At 38.5% G+C, this 15,523-nt stretch overlaps 1 protein-coding gene across 1 annotated transcript in view; it reads right to left on the minus strand.

Annotated features, from left to right (window-relative positions):
• Window positions 1-15,523, minus strand: part of EFHB (EF-hand domain family member B) — a 58,052-nt gene that overhangs the window by 12,901 nt on the left and 29,628 nt on the right. The window contains 4 exon segments of the mRNA XM_021678800.1: window positions 3,464-3,618; window positions 7,050-7,117; window positions 7,708-7,791; window positions 13,454-13,583. Coding sequence (XP_021534475.1) covers window positions 3,464-3,618; window positions 7,050-7,117; window positions 7,708-7,791; window positions 13,454-13,583 — 437 coding nt within the window.

A 15,523-nucleotide genomic window follows, 5' to 3' on the forward strand; every position in this document is an offset into this window, starting at 1 on the left:
AATGTCTTATCAGATAAAGGGCTAGTATCCAAAATCTATAAAGAATTTATCAAACTCAATACCCTAAGGACAAATCATACAATCAAGAAATGGGCAGAAGACATGAACAGACATTTTTCCAAAGAAGACATACAAATGGCCAACAGACACATGAAAAAACAGACACATCACTCGGCATGAGGGAAATCCAAATCAAAACCACAATGAGATACTACCTCACACCACTCAGAATGGCTAAAATTAACAAGTCAGGAAACAACAGATGTTGGCAAGGATGCAGAGAAAAGGGAACCCTCTTACACACTGTTGGTGGGAATGCAAGCTGGTGCAGCCACTCTGGAAGACAGTATGGAGGTTCTTCAAAAAGTTGAAAATAGAGCTACCCTTCCACCCAGCAATTGCCCTACTGGGTATTTACCCCAAAGATACAAAGGTAGTGATCCGAAGGGGCACCTGCACCCCAATGTTTGTAGCAGCAATGTCCACGATAGCCAAACTATGGAAAGAGCCCAGATGTCCATTGACAGATGAATGGATAAAGAAGATGTAGTGTATATATATATATATACAATGGAATTCTACTCAGCCATCAAAAAAATAACATCTTGCCATTTGCAACGAAGTGGATGGAACTAGAGGGTATTATGCTATGTGAAATAAGTCAATCAGAGAAAGGCAATTATCATATGATCTCACTCATATGTGGAGTTTAAGAAACAAGGCAGAGGATCATAGGGGAAGAGAGGAAAAAATAAAACAAGATGAAATCAGAGAGGGAGACAAACCATAAGAGACTCTTAATCATAGGAAACAAACTGAGAGTTGCTGGAGGGGAGAGGGTGGGGGATGGGGATAACTGGGTTATGGAAAAAAAGAAATAAAAATAAATTAAAAATTAAAAAAAAGAATAAAAGGAATTGGAATAATATAGATCTATTTCAAAAATTTGGGACTCTACTATGACCACTTCTGGACATAATGAGTCTTTTTATTTCCCCTCTAAATTTTAAATCTCCTAAGTGGAAAGTCTACACATTATCTGGAATAATGTTTGATGTACAGTTAGTGTTCAATAAATAACAGAATTAATCCTCTAAGCCAAGAAGATTCATTTAGGAAATCATGGCTTATTTGTTCTGTTTTGTTTTTGTGTTTTTCATTAAAGTAAATCTGGGCATTCAATAGTAGAAGATTCAAATAATCAAAAATTATCCTACAGCTGTACTAGAAGACCCACATCTTATTACCCTCGCAGAAAAAAAAAAGCTCCTGGAGGACACTGAGCACTGCATTGTGCATATTAAAAGTTAACTATTTAAAAGGTATATCAACATTAAATAATTCTCGGTAATTTCCTCCCTGCTTAATTTAATTTTATCATAAGGAATGTGCCTGGTGGTTCACTAAGATAATCAACAGCTATTAAGATGATCATCTTGCCTATAATTACATTTAAAATGAAGAATTTTTAAAAAGCAGAGCACTATGTATTGTGGTAGGTTCTCTGATTCATATCACTGCTATCTAAATTTACCCTGCTATCATCTTTGTAAGATCCTTGTATTTGAGTAAAGCTTAAAATGTACTTATTTTAGCTTACATATTTTAATTTTGAAGATTCATTTTTAAATTACCTGTAAATAGCAATTGGTCTCTATTAAAAACCAGAGAAACAGTTGAATACTTACATTTTCTTTAAACACAACTTTGTGAGACATGTAGTGAGTGACTGATTGGTGTTTGTCCCTACATAATTGGTACAAACCTAAATGAGATATTTAACCCACTTTTTATTCATCAGTACAATACACACACACAGGCCTCTAATCTAAAAACAAATAAAATGAATGGATTAAACTGAATAAGCCAATGAGTAATCAAGATTTTTTTTAAGATAAAAAATGTGAAGTGTAACTTTTCTAAAATTGTGCTCAACATTGGAAGGGAGATACAAATATCATCTTTTCTTTTTGAGATAAAATTACTCTTTTTTTTCCTTCTCATATCAAGATTATGATGCACTGCATCATTGTAGGTTTATGAGCTTTTATTTGTTTAAATCAGGCTCGTTCTAAAATAGTTTCAGGCTGCCTAGAAAAATAAGTACAATTAAACAGAGCCCCCAAATTGAGGAAATCAGGGCAAAGAGAAAATAAAGATGAAATAAAATAAGAAATGTGGAATAAGGGGCGCCTGCGTGGCTCAGTCATTAAGCGTCTGCCTTCGGCTCGGGTCATGATCCCGGGGTCCGGGGATCAAGCCCTGCATCGGACTCCCTGATAGGCGGGAAGCCTGCTTCTCCCTCTCCAACTCCCCCTGCTTGTATTCCAGCTCTCTCTGTCAAATAAATAAATAAAATCTTTAAAAAAAAAAAAAAGAAAGAAAGAAATGTGGAATAAAAAGAGCACACAAAATGCATGCTGTAAGATCATATTCACAAACTAGATGTGTTTTGTTGAATTGGCTCTGAGCTTCCTGGTGGCCAAGTCAAAAAGGTATTCACCATCAGTACAAAGTTCATGCTGCTTATGAGGTAAAAACAAACCAGATACATAAATGAAGCACAGTTATTTCCTTTAGAAAGACTGGGTTTCTTTATAAAGAGGATACATGTGACAAAAATAAATAAAAGCCTTATGGACATAGTAACAAAACTGTGCGATGTTTCACAAGAGGTTTGTACAATAGTGCACCTTAGTATAAGCTAAAGGCAGTGCAGCTTGGTGAAAGCGATCCTGTGATGGCCTAAAATGGTGTGAGGTAATTATGCAGGCCTAGATTGATCTGACTTTATGAAAGGACACAATTTAGGTTGAAAATGGAATAATCTTACACTCTCAAAACTGAAACCACACCCTGCTCCCCCAGGGGAGAAGCATTCCAAGCTTGACTTGTACGTAGACTAACAGCACTATGTATACATACTCAACTTTAGGTATAGATGGCCTAGACCCAGGAGTCTTCCCTGGGGATCTATGATGCCCACCCCCCCGCTTTGCTCCCAGCACACTACAGTGTTAATCTGCCACAGTGGTTCTCAAACTGTATCAGAATGACCTGCAGAGCTTGTTAAAACACAATTGCTAGGCCCCAACCTGGAGTTCCTAATTCAGTAGGTGGGCCTTAGATTGCACATTTCTAACGGGTTCCCAAGTAACCCTGGTGGTGATAAAAGGACCAAACTTTGGCAACCACTGATCTACTCCAGGGGTCAGCAAACGTTTACTGTCAAGGTCCAAAAAGCAAATATTTTAGGTTTTGCAGGCCATTCAGTCTCTGCATTTGTAGCGCAAAAGCAGACATAGAAAATACTTAAAACAAATTGTCACGTAAAACTATTTACAAAGACAGGTGGTGGGCTGGATTTGACCCTCAGGCCATAGTCTGCTGACCCCTGATCTACACCAACCTGCCAGGATCTATAAGCCATGCATTGTCCAAAAAACTCCATTCAAATACTAGCCTTATCATAGTGCCTGAAGGCTGCCAGCAAAGTGTCAAAGTTTTGGTAGTTAACTTTCTTCAAGCGATGTCGCACTGCTGCGATCTGGGCTCTCTGTCTATCCTTGCCTTGAAGATATTCACCCGGAAGTCTGTTATGGATGAGATCACCAGCTCCTATTAAAAAAAGGGAGGGGGGGGGAGTCTTTTATCCGAATTTAAACTCTGTTAATATTATTCCCATCCTAAGAAAGAGATCTAGCAGTCTGTGAATGAAAAAAACCTCACGCTTAAATCTGACACTATTATGCAGCATGACAGAAAATCCTTGTGTATAAAAAAGTACATAAAGTAATTAATAAAACTTCATACTTCTGTTTTATCTTTATGTTCTACTTCTCTGCTCAATGAAAAAGTTCTCACAAAATGATTTTGGGCCGGGGAGATGGGGGGGGGAATCATCAGCCCTACTTGGCTGTCTTTCCTAAGATTTTAAGCCCTTGCCTCTCTGCTTCTTTGCAGACATTTGTCTGCAATGCTGAGGATCTGAAAAATAGGGAGGAGTCCATGTGGAGGCCACTCTAAATGCCGTGAAGTTGACTAAACTTCTGGGATCCCTTGTAAAAATTGAACTCAAATACCCTACTCCCGCCTAATATGAATTCCCAGTCTGCCTTCAGTATGCATTATAAGTTCCCATTTCTCAGCCCTGCTTCCCGGGTACAACCACACCAACCCTCATCCACAATTCTATTAACTGAGTCCTGACCCACAACCCCCTCAGTTATCTGGAAGTCATAAACTCTCCATCTGCTATATCCCCTCAGACCTGGCCCTTGCTTCCATTTATCATTCATGACTTAAAGGAACTTCCACAGATTATGACACAAAGAAAGTACAAACATACACACTGCCTATAAGCATTCCTTGCCACTCCCTTTTGGGAAACATTCCTTGGATGTTAATGGTGACAGAGCTCAGACTAGAGTGGACCATGTTGCTCCAGATGTGATGGCTTGGTGGATGTCACAGGAAGGAACCTTTTGCTTCAGTTCATTTTCCCCTGGCCTACACACCTCCCTTCCTGCTTGCTTAGGTCAGGATCATGTTGGCAGTTGGCTGTGACATCCTAGATGGAATAATTTAAATCACTACATCCGCTGCAGTTCACAGCAACTAATATTTATATAAGGCCCTATATTAGGCTCTGTCAAGAGTCTCTTTTAATAGGTACTCACTGCACCTCTAAGATTCTTACTTATTATAAAATCAGGAGCTAATCCCACATATTCTGATAAAAGTCATGTTTTTAGGGGTAGATGGGGTTGAGAAGCCCACAACTAATGCTGGTTCCAGGAACCAGACAAGTGCCTCAGACCAAAATCAAGTGGACAAAGCACAAGTAAGGCTCTGTGAGAGGAAATCAAGACAGTGAGAGTGATTTTTGACAAATAAGCAGGGCTTCCTCTCCTCATCCACATTCCTGCCTCTGATATAAACACTGGGGTGGCTATTGTGTATAATGGAGATCTTCCTTCTTCCACAAGATGGCTCTTGGTTGAGTTTTTATCTTCGGAGGCCTTCCCTCTTCATTAACATGCAAAAATAACCATTTGAATGATGGTTTTTTCAATTCCACCTGGTTTTCCCACCATAATCCCACTATGTGTAACTCTTGCTGAGTGAGATGTATGCTGATATTTTCTTCTGGCTTGGCCCTGAAAGAATAGGTATGAAGCTCATGTAAAATCATTTGCAATTACTCAAGGGTTGTCTCTATAGAGCTGAAATCAGGAGCACAAGTTCTGGCCCTGGGAGACCCATGACCTAGCTACCACACCATGGCTGTCAGAAAAGCCAAGCAAGCTCTTTAATTGTACTCTGCCTGCAACCAGTTCCCATGAGGCAGTAATGTCCACTGGTCTTGGATTTTCCTTTACCTTACCTCTGCTCTGGTGCATTCTTGGAGCTGGCCACAGCCCTTGTGCTCTTCCTGGAGGTGTCTTAACATTACCAATAACTCCAGGCCTTAGAGATGAGACATTCTTTGTACTGCTGCCTTTATTTCCATAAGTAAGTGTAAAGGAGAAATCCAGGCCCAGTAAAGAAATCAATATGTTTCTAGAAGCAGGAGCTTTCTGCAGAATAAATGCCATTAGTTGACCCCAATAATCATCATAAAAGATGAGAACCTAGAGTTAATCTGCATCCATCCATAAACTCTAGGAAAAGTCCAAAGAGGATTTAGAGTCCCCTTTCACAGTTAAACTATGCAGGACCAATCCTGGTACTGATACTTACGTATTTTTAAAATTATTAATGTCAGTGGTTTTCCTTTTCATTTTGTAATACTATCTCATTCAATTTGTAGGGATAACTTTGCTCAACTATTAGGAAATTTGTCAATGTTGTCAAATTGTCAAAATGATAAACTATGTGTTGGATTCACCAATTCATGCTATAAATATTTGTGAAAAATGTACTGTGTGCTAGACTCCGAGGATCCAACAGACAGCAAGACGGAGCACCCACCAGGATGAAGCGTGCCCTCAAGTAAGCAGAATTTACCATGACTACCTATTTATTTTTCAGGCCAATTGATGGATTTCCTAAATCATCTCTTAACCACTCTTACAGGTAGGAAGAGCCTCTAAGATGGATAGGCATACATTAAACATGTAACAGTTCATCTAAAAACAGAACTGAAATACAATCTCCTAATTAATGCAATTAATGATATTCTAAAACACTGTTTCATAAGCTCAATAAATATATATTTTGTCAGTGAGTGGGCTTTAGCTAAAACATTTTCAGTAGCAGTTCTTAAACCTTCGTGTACATAAGAGCCTACTGGATCAGAATGTCTGGGCATAGGTCCCAGGAACCTGCATATTTAATAAATTTCCTGGGTGATTTCAATGCAAGTAGACTACAGACTATATTTTGAAAACCACTGATATACAGCCCAACCCTGATAAGCTTTAGCATAGTCTTCCCTTTGAATGTCTACCGTATAGATTGCTTAGAAATAAAGACAAAATCCTGGCAAGTTTCTTCTGCCACTTTATGGATTGATTGATTGGCTGGTGGGAAGAGAGTGGCTCTTAATTATGTGATTGAAGAGTACAGTGGTTTCTCAAACTTGAATGTGCTTACAATTAATCTGGGAATATTGTAAAATGCAGTTTCAGTTTCAGTAGGTCTGGTGTGGAGCCTGAGATTCTGCATTGCTAAGAAACTTGCAGGGGACACCAACACTACCAGTCTGCAGACCACCTTCTAAGTAACAGGGACCTAGTACAATGCTTGAATTCATTAAAAAGCTGCCTCAAATCACCTTGGCTTATTTAATACAGGCCATATTTATTTTCTAAATAAAGTTCTGAGCCTTGACGACACTTATTCATTCACAAAGGCTTTAAACTGTACCTATTTCAAACATAATATGAACATTTTTTTTCTTTTTTTGTGCTACAAATTGTTCATTAATGTCAATGTAATATTTTAAGCCTTTAAAATTCGAAGTTTGAAAGAAGGAGATGGTGATTTTAACCACATAACTTTGTAAGGATGTTGCTGTTTTTTAAGGAGAAACTTTGTATATTTACCATACTCCTCAGCACGGAGACAAGCTCCAAATGTGTGGTCTGGGGGAACAGTCATTGTTTCTGCAATGCTATCAAAGAAAACAAATCCTTTAGTTAAAATACTCACCACATGGCATCTCTGGAATTTAAAATATGCTTGCCATATGTTTTTAATAGCCTGTATTTCTCCTATAACCAAACTATGAAGATCAAACAGAAGTTCTCCAGCTGATCTTCTGTCTAATCTTCCACTTGCTCAGGCAATGGTTAAAGGCTTTCCCTGGCTTTCAGTAGCCCAAATTTAAAAAGAAAATTAAGAACATACTCAAAGCAGAATATGGAAGTAGAAACAGACAGGCAGACAGACGAGACAGGGAAGAGAGAGAGAGGGAAAAAAAATGTAACATGATAAATTAAATTTCTAGTATCCCAGAAATAAAGCTTTACATAAAATTCTCCCTCCCTGGTCTCTGAATGCCCGCTTCATCTCAGAGGACTCAACACTTTCCTAGAACCTCAGGCCCTACAGAAGCTAAGAGAGTTCCCTGATTATCACAAAAGGATGACTTTCTTACTTAATGGATAGAACCTAACAGAAAACAAACCAACATTTACCGAAAGAGTACTTTTTATATTCCATCCCAAGACGCTATCAATTCAAAGTTAATTATTAACTTACGGATCTAAAACTCTTCCAAGTTTATGTTGAAACTTTTCTTTGAAATCATCAACTCTCTTGGATACGACCTTAGCTCCTCTTTTCCTATAAAATTAGAAAGCTGTCAAGCATCTCTATTATCTAAGTATTCTTGGCTGCCAAATACACATACAATGAGAAATACCATAGTATCATTGGTTCTTTTTTTTTTCTTAATTATTATTATTTATTTTATTATTATTTTTTTTTTTTAGAGAGAGAGAGCCCCAGCGGGGAGGGGAGGGGCAGAAAGAGGGAGAGAATCTTAAGCAGGCTCCATATCCAGCGTGGAGCCCCACACAGGGCTTGATCTCAAGACCCTGAGATCATGACCTGAGCTGAAATCAAGATTCAGACACAACCAACTGAGCCACGCAGGTGCCCCTTGGAATACCATAGTATCATTTGGGCCATCAAAACATACACACAGGGGCGCCTGGGTTGCTCAGTCATTAAGTGTCTGCCTTCGGCTCAGGTCATGATTCCAGGGTTCTGGGATAGAGTCCTGTGTCAGGCTCCCTGCTCAGCAGGAAGCCTCCTTCTCCCTCTCCCACTCTCCCTGCTTGTGTTCCCTCTTTGCTGTGTCTTTCTCTGTCAAATAAATATCTTAAAAAAAAAAAAAAATACACACAGTTTCAAGAAAAGTTATATGCTAAAAAAAAGCTGTATTATACAGATAAGTTTATAACAGAATATAACATTTTATCTAAATATAACATTTTGGGGGCACCTGGGTGGCTCAGTAGTTAAGCATCTGCCTTCAGCTCGGGTCATGATCCCAGGGTCCTGGGATCAAACCCCGCATCGGGCTCCCTGCTCTCCAGGAGGCCTGCTTCTCCCTCTCCCTTTCCCCCTGCTTGTGTTCCCTCTCTGGCTGTGTCTCTGTCAAATAAATAAATAAAATCTTTTTTTTAAAAAATAACATTTTGTCTAAAGACTAAGACAAGCAGATTTAAAATTTTTTCAGTAAACAAAACCAAGGTGTTAACATTATCATAAATGCAACTACTAAAATTTCTAGAGGAAAATTAAGGACCAAATAAATAAATAACCAAAGGATATAAACAGATAATTCACATCTAGTAACAAATATATGGAGAAATTATGATTCCCTCCAGTAATAAATCTATAATAAAAGAAAAACAAAGTGGTACTTTGAATGCAGTGCATAAGCAAATAGAGAGACAGAAAGAGAGAATACCTAACATTAGCACAATGTATGGTAAAACACTTGGTAGATTGCTAGTGCAAATTGCTATAATCCTTTTGGAAATAATTTGGTAATATGATTCAAAAAGCATAAAAATGGTCATTCCCTTTTATCTATGCCTGGTAACCAATCCTAGGAAGATAATCCACACAATAATTTAAAATGTGGGAAAGTGGGGCACCTGGGTGGCTCAGTTGGTTAAGCGACTGCCTTCGGCTCAGGTCATGATCCTGGAGTCCCTGGATCGAGTGCCGCATCGGGCTCCCTGCTCGGCAGGGAGTCTGCTTCGTCCTCTGACCCTATCCCCTCTCATGTGTTCTCTCTCTCTCATTCTCTCTCTCTCAAATAAATAAATAAAATCTTTAAAAATAAAATGTGGGAAAGTTATAGATATAAAAATGTTTGTAGCCTCATTGACTACAAAGGAAAAAAAGAAGATAAATGTTTGATCATGGAGGGTGATTAAATTATGTCACACTGACAAGAATACAGTTTGCATACATTTTAAATATTGGTTATTAAGAATACACAATATAAAATTATTTCATGTTAAGTGAAAAAGCAGGATATAAAATAGGATTGCACTCTGATTAAAGCTATGTAAACATTTACACAGGAAGCTACACTAGAAAGAAATACATTAAAAAGATAACAGTGGGGCGCCTGGGTGGCTCAGTTGGTTAAGCGACTGCCTTCGGCTCAGGTCATGATCCTGGAGTCCCGGGATCGAGTCCCGCATCGGGCTCCCTGCTCGGCAGGGAGTCTGCTTCTCCCTCTCCCGCTCCCCCCTCTTGTGCTCTTTCTCTCTCTCACTCTCTCTCTCAAATAAATAAATAAAATCTTTAAAAAAAAAAAAAGATAACAGTGGTTGAATTTTGGAGACAGGATTATGGGTGATTTTATTTTGCCAATTTTCTGTAACATGATTTCATTACTTCTATCACTGTGATTAAATCCAGTTCTTTTGAGAACTGGAAAATTACAACACTATTTAATAACATTAAAATTAATAAATTCTCTATTGTTTTGTTAAGACTAAAAACAATGAACATTTAATTCTTAAACTCCATTTGCTTTTAAAACTATTTCCTGTACTATTGAAATACCGAGCTGAATAAATTTCTGGAGAAGAGTGACACTCTGTGGAGAAACAAAAGATGAAATATAAAGTAGTTCATCTCTTCTGTCTTCCTTTACTTCCCATTAGTTCAAAAACGGGGGAAAAAGGAACAATACTGGTATAGTCAGAATAAATCAATGGCAGTTTAAGGGCCATAATTTGAACAAATAAAGTTGACATTCTAAAAACCAGTTCCAAAGGGCATAATTAGGAACATGCAGGGATGAAGTGGGTAAGGATTATAAGTCACAGAGCCTACTCCTTTTGCCCTAAAAGTGCCTGGATTATGTTTCTGGAAGATCTAGGAAGTATCTGTAAGCAGTCACGTATGTCGAAATATCCATAACTGCACAACATCATTGCACAGCCTCACAGCATTCACTGAACAGCTTGAAATAAAGGCCTTCGTGTGAATTTTTTTCATTCAGACACACACACTCACCTATCACATGAAGATTCTAACCGATTCTTCAAACCAAAGGTCATAAACAGAATATAGATAGAGGTAGCTTTATAGAGGAAATATATCCCTTAAAAGTTGAGTGTAAACCAAGTTTACATTAAAATATAAAATTGAGGGGCGCCTGGGTGGCTCAGTCATTGGGTGTCTGCTTTCGGCCCAGGTCATGATCTCGGGGTCCTGGGATCGAGCCCCGCGTCGGGCTCCCTGCTCATTGGGGAGCCTGCTTCTCCCTCTCCCACTCCCTTTGCTTGTGTTCCCTCTCTCACTGTCTCTTTCTCTGCCAAATAAATAAAATCTTAAAAAAAATATATATATATATAAAATTGAGATACTTAACTCCAAAATTGTAATAGAAATCACACTGAAGAATGAAATAGTGAAATAGTAAGATTTTATTTATTTATTTGAGAGAGAGACAGAGAGTGGGGGGGAGGGGCAGAGGGAGAGGGAAAGAGAGAGAGAGAATCTCAAGCAGGTTTCACGCTGAGCCCGGAGCCCAGAGCCTAGAGCCCATCACAGGGCTCAATACCACAACCCTGAGGTCATGACCCGATTCCACAACCCTGAGATTATGACCTGAGCCAAAACCAAGAGTCGGACACTCAATTCACTGAGCCACCCAGGTGCCCCAGTGAGTTCTTTTTAAAATCCAGCAAACCAAAGCAATAAAGAATTATTGCTTTAGCAATAATTAAGTTTCAAAATATAAGAAGTATGATCAAATAAAGCATTGTTCCATAAGCAATGTTTCCTTGGGGGTAGAAACAAGTTGGACGAAAATGAACCCTGCATATTACCTGCTTTTACAAATTCAGTGTATTCTTTTAATTTAGATATAATTGGCATATAACGTTGTATTAGTTTTGGGTGTACTCAGTGTATTTTTCTATGATTATCCCACCAAATCATTGATAAATATGTCCTTATTATTAACCTAAAGGTTCTGCTCTTAGGATGTTTTTAAGGACCACACTGTCAGGACCTTAGGTGGCTCAGTTGGTTAGGTGTCTGCCTTTCGCTCAGGTCATGATCCCAGGGTCCTGGGCAGCGGGGAGCCTGCTTCTCCCTCTCCCTCTGCCTGCCGCTCCCCCTGTTTGTGCATTCTCTCTCACTATCTCTCTCTGTCAAATAAATAAATAAAATCTATTAAAAAGAAAAAGGACTGCATTGTTGTTAATGTGTTTATTTCAGATCTTTTATAAATTGATAGCAGGTTTTTATTTCTAAGCTTTCTAAAATGGATAAACCAAATTTTGTTATCACCCTTTAAGCATTAATTTATATATTATAATTATATATATCTTCAATCCTTAAATATTTAAATAAATACTTAAATCACTTCTTCATGTTTTCCTTTATATATGGTTTAACTGCTTTAATATTAATCAGCTAACAAATATTTGTTATATGGGCCCTTCTTCTGTACTCCAAAGAAAATTATCTCATACAGGTTTAGTAGAATACTTTAAGAACTTATTTGGTATTTGTGTTTTACCATTATTGTTTTTGAATAATTCAAGTATTAGAAACTCAAATAATAAAAAAATAGAAGAGGAATGGAAATCGATATTTCAGGCCCATGATCATAGAATCCAGTGCCTATAAACCTGGTAGAGTGGTTAGCAGTAGCCTCTGGAGCCACACTGCCTGGGTTTTATTCCTACCCCTAGCACTTCTTAGCTGCATAGTATTGGGTAAATGATTTAACTTCTGTGTACCTCAGTTTCTTCATCTGTAAAATCGAAAGGATAAAAATTATAATGCACCTACCTCACGGAGTTATTGGTAGGATTAATTTAATACTATGTAAAGCACTTAGCACTTTGCCTCTGTAACAGGGAGCTCCTATAGACCAGACAGACAAATGAGCCAGGCAGGTTGGGTATCTGTGGGAAGGCAAACTTCCTGTGCACACTGAGACCCACGGAGACTTGGATGGCCAGCATCCTCTTTAAAGAGGGCAGAAGGCAAAACAAATCCACTTCTAGCATTGATACATAGAAGTGCAAGCACAATGTATTAGGTTCCTGTGGTTGCTGCAACAAATTCCCACAAACTGGTGACTTTATTTATTTTTTTTAAAGATTTTATTTATTTATTATAGCGAGAGCAGGAACACAAGCAGGGGGAGTGAGAGAGGGAGCAGCAGGCTTCCCGCCGAGCAGGGAGCCTGATGCGGGGCTCGATCCCAGGACCCTGGGATCATGACCTGAGCTGAAGGCAGACGCCCAACGACTGAGCCACCCAGGCACCCCAAACTGGTGGCTTTAAACAACAAAAACATTCTCCCACAATTCTGGAGGCCGGAAGTCACAAGTCAAAGTGTCAGCAAAGCTGTATTCTCTCCAAAGGCTCTAGGGGAGAATCTATTCATTGCTTCTTCCAACATTTGGAGGCTATTGGCATTCTTTGGCCTTTCTTGGCTTGAGACCAAGCATGTGACTCTTGGTTTCAGCTCAGGTTGTGATCTCGGGATCCGCAATCTCGGGGTCATGAGATCAAGCCCCATGTCGAGCCCTGTGTCAAGTCCCACGTTGGGCTCTGCGCTCAGCATGGAGTCTGCTTGGGTTTCTCTCCCCCTCTCCCTCTGCCCACCCACTCTAAAGTAAATAAATGAATCTTTAAAAAAAAAAAGAAAAGAAAAAACATGAATAGGGTTAATTCTATAGATTACAAACATGCACATATATCTTCAGATCTGCTATTTATAAAGGCATGAAGTAATTTAGAATGACACCCATACACAGTATCGTGGTTATCTCTGGGAGAACTGGACGGTTTGGAAACATATCACTGTATGTCTTTTCCTATTAATTTTATGTTTTAACCATATCAATGTATTACACCTCTTCAAAAAATAAATTTAATTTACAACTCTTCTTCCATGTGTCATATATCTAATACCTGTTTCAGAACCCAATATAATTAAACTTACATTTGTAGCTCATGGAGCCAATATAAAGTTTTTGCCATGGCTCTTCCATCATTAAAATGTGGTGTTGGGACCCCATACAAGTTAAACCTATGGAAACTTGATGGGTTATACTTTCGGTTCTTTGCTTCTCCTGTGAAAAAAAGAGGAAGCAACACAAATAACCTTATCTTGGCAGAAGCACATTATGCTCTCATTGACAATGAAAACGAGAGTGGGAACTAAATGGAATTGTAACAGTGCCAGGATTGTACAGATTTGGCTACAGAGGACAAGCATTCTCCCACATGAGCTGGGAGACTGGTAGGACAAGAGTTCCTGTGTTAATACTTGGTAGGTAAGTAGGGAAATGATGGAGGAGAAAGACATATAAATGATGAATAATGCAGGCCCCATTAATGTTACAGAAATCCTCAAGATCAGGGGAGGTACTGCAATGCTTTGGGACACCAGCTGTCCTTTCCATTCTGCTAAGATCTGAGAGGCTGTTGTTTTGTACTTGCTCTCACCAAGATTTGGTGAGATCATCAGAACATTGCAACCCTCCCATTTCATTATAATCACTTATCTCATATTAGAAACTGAAGCCTGAGAACCCAAAGGGAGGTCTTTATACTTAGGATCTAATACTGTACTTTTTGAAGTCATGATGTGGTATTAGTTTTCTATTTCTAGATAAGAAAAGTAAGACTAAAACTAGAGATCAACTAAAAGGTTAAGAAATGATGGAGACTGGGGCACCTGGGTGGCTCAGTCGTTAAGTGTCTGCCTTCGGCTCAGGTCATGATCCCAGGGTCCTGGGATCGAGCCCCACATCGGGCTCCCTGCTCCGCGGAAGCCTGCTTCTCCCTCTCCCACTCCCCCTTCTTGTGTTCCCTCTCTCGCTGTCTCTCTCTGTGTCAAAAAATAAATAAAAAATTTTAGAAAGAAATTATGGAGATTCAGCGCCACTAGTAACCCAAACAATGTAAATAAAAACAATAATGTAAAATCCTAATTTGTCTTTCAGTTAAGTAAAAATAAAGAAGATTGGCAGGGCTCGCTATTAAGGAGGATGTGGGGAAATGGAAATTCTAATATACTATAGGTGTGAGGGCAAATTGGGGCAGCTATTCAGATGGATGGTTTGGCTCTAAGAGTAAATATTTCAAATGCTCATAAATTTAGGAATGTATCCTAAAAACATGTATCACATTCACAAAGATATATAGGCATTGTATTTTGTAATACTGAAAAATACAATATGGATATTGACATGAAAAGGCAACTAAGGTATTTCATTAAATGGGGGGGAAGCAAATAGAAAAAAGTATATATGATGGGGAACAAAACACATGTATATACTCACATATGAACACACAAAGAAAGGCATCTGTGAAAGACGGAATTATGGGAGCTTTTCTTTGTATTTTATAAAAGAAACACGTATTGCTTGTAATGACTAAAATTAAGTGTATTTAAAAGATGTTATATATTTATTGTTATTGAATGGTGCCCTTGACATATTATTTTAAATAAAAAACATTTAATGTATATAGCAGGTTCCCCAGAAGCATGGAGAATATTATCCCATTTAAGTAAAGATAGATAGCTTAGTGCATGCAGGTTAGAAAGATGTTCAATATATCAACTACAGTTATCTCTGGTTAATGGGATTTCAATGTTACATTTACTTTCTCTTTTTTTTTTTTTTTGAGATATGTATGTATGTATGTGTGTATTTGTTTTAATATTTATTTAAGTAAACTCTACCCCCAATGTAGGGCTCGAACTATGACCCCGAGATCAAGAGTCACATGCTCTTCCAACTGAGCCAGACAGGCACCCTAAAGATCTTTTTTTTAAGTAATTGCTGCACCCAACGTGGGGCTTGAACTTACATCCGTGAGATCAAGAGTTGCATGCTCTAACGACTGGATCAGCCAGATGCTCCCCCCATTTTATCGAGATATTTAAATTCTCTACAATTATTATATATTTTTATAATAAAAAATAAAGCTTGGGGTGCCTGGGTGGCTCAGATGGTTAAGCGTCTGCCTTCAGCTCAGGTCATGACTCCAGAGTCCTGGGATC

The sequence above is a fragment of the Neomonachus schauinslandi genome, chromosome 1 (assembly GCF_002201575.2).
Source record: "Neomonachus schauinslandi chromosome 1, ASM220157v2, whole genome shotgun sequence".
Classification (NCBI taxonomy): Eukaryota; Metazoa; Chordata; class Mammalia; order Carnivora; family Phocidae; genus Neomonachus; species Neomonachus schauinslandi.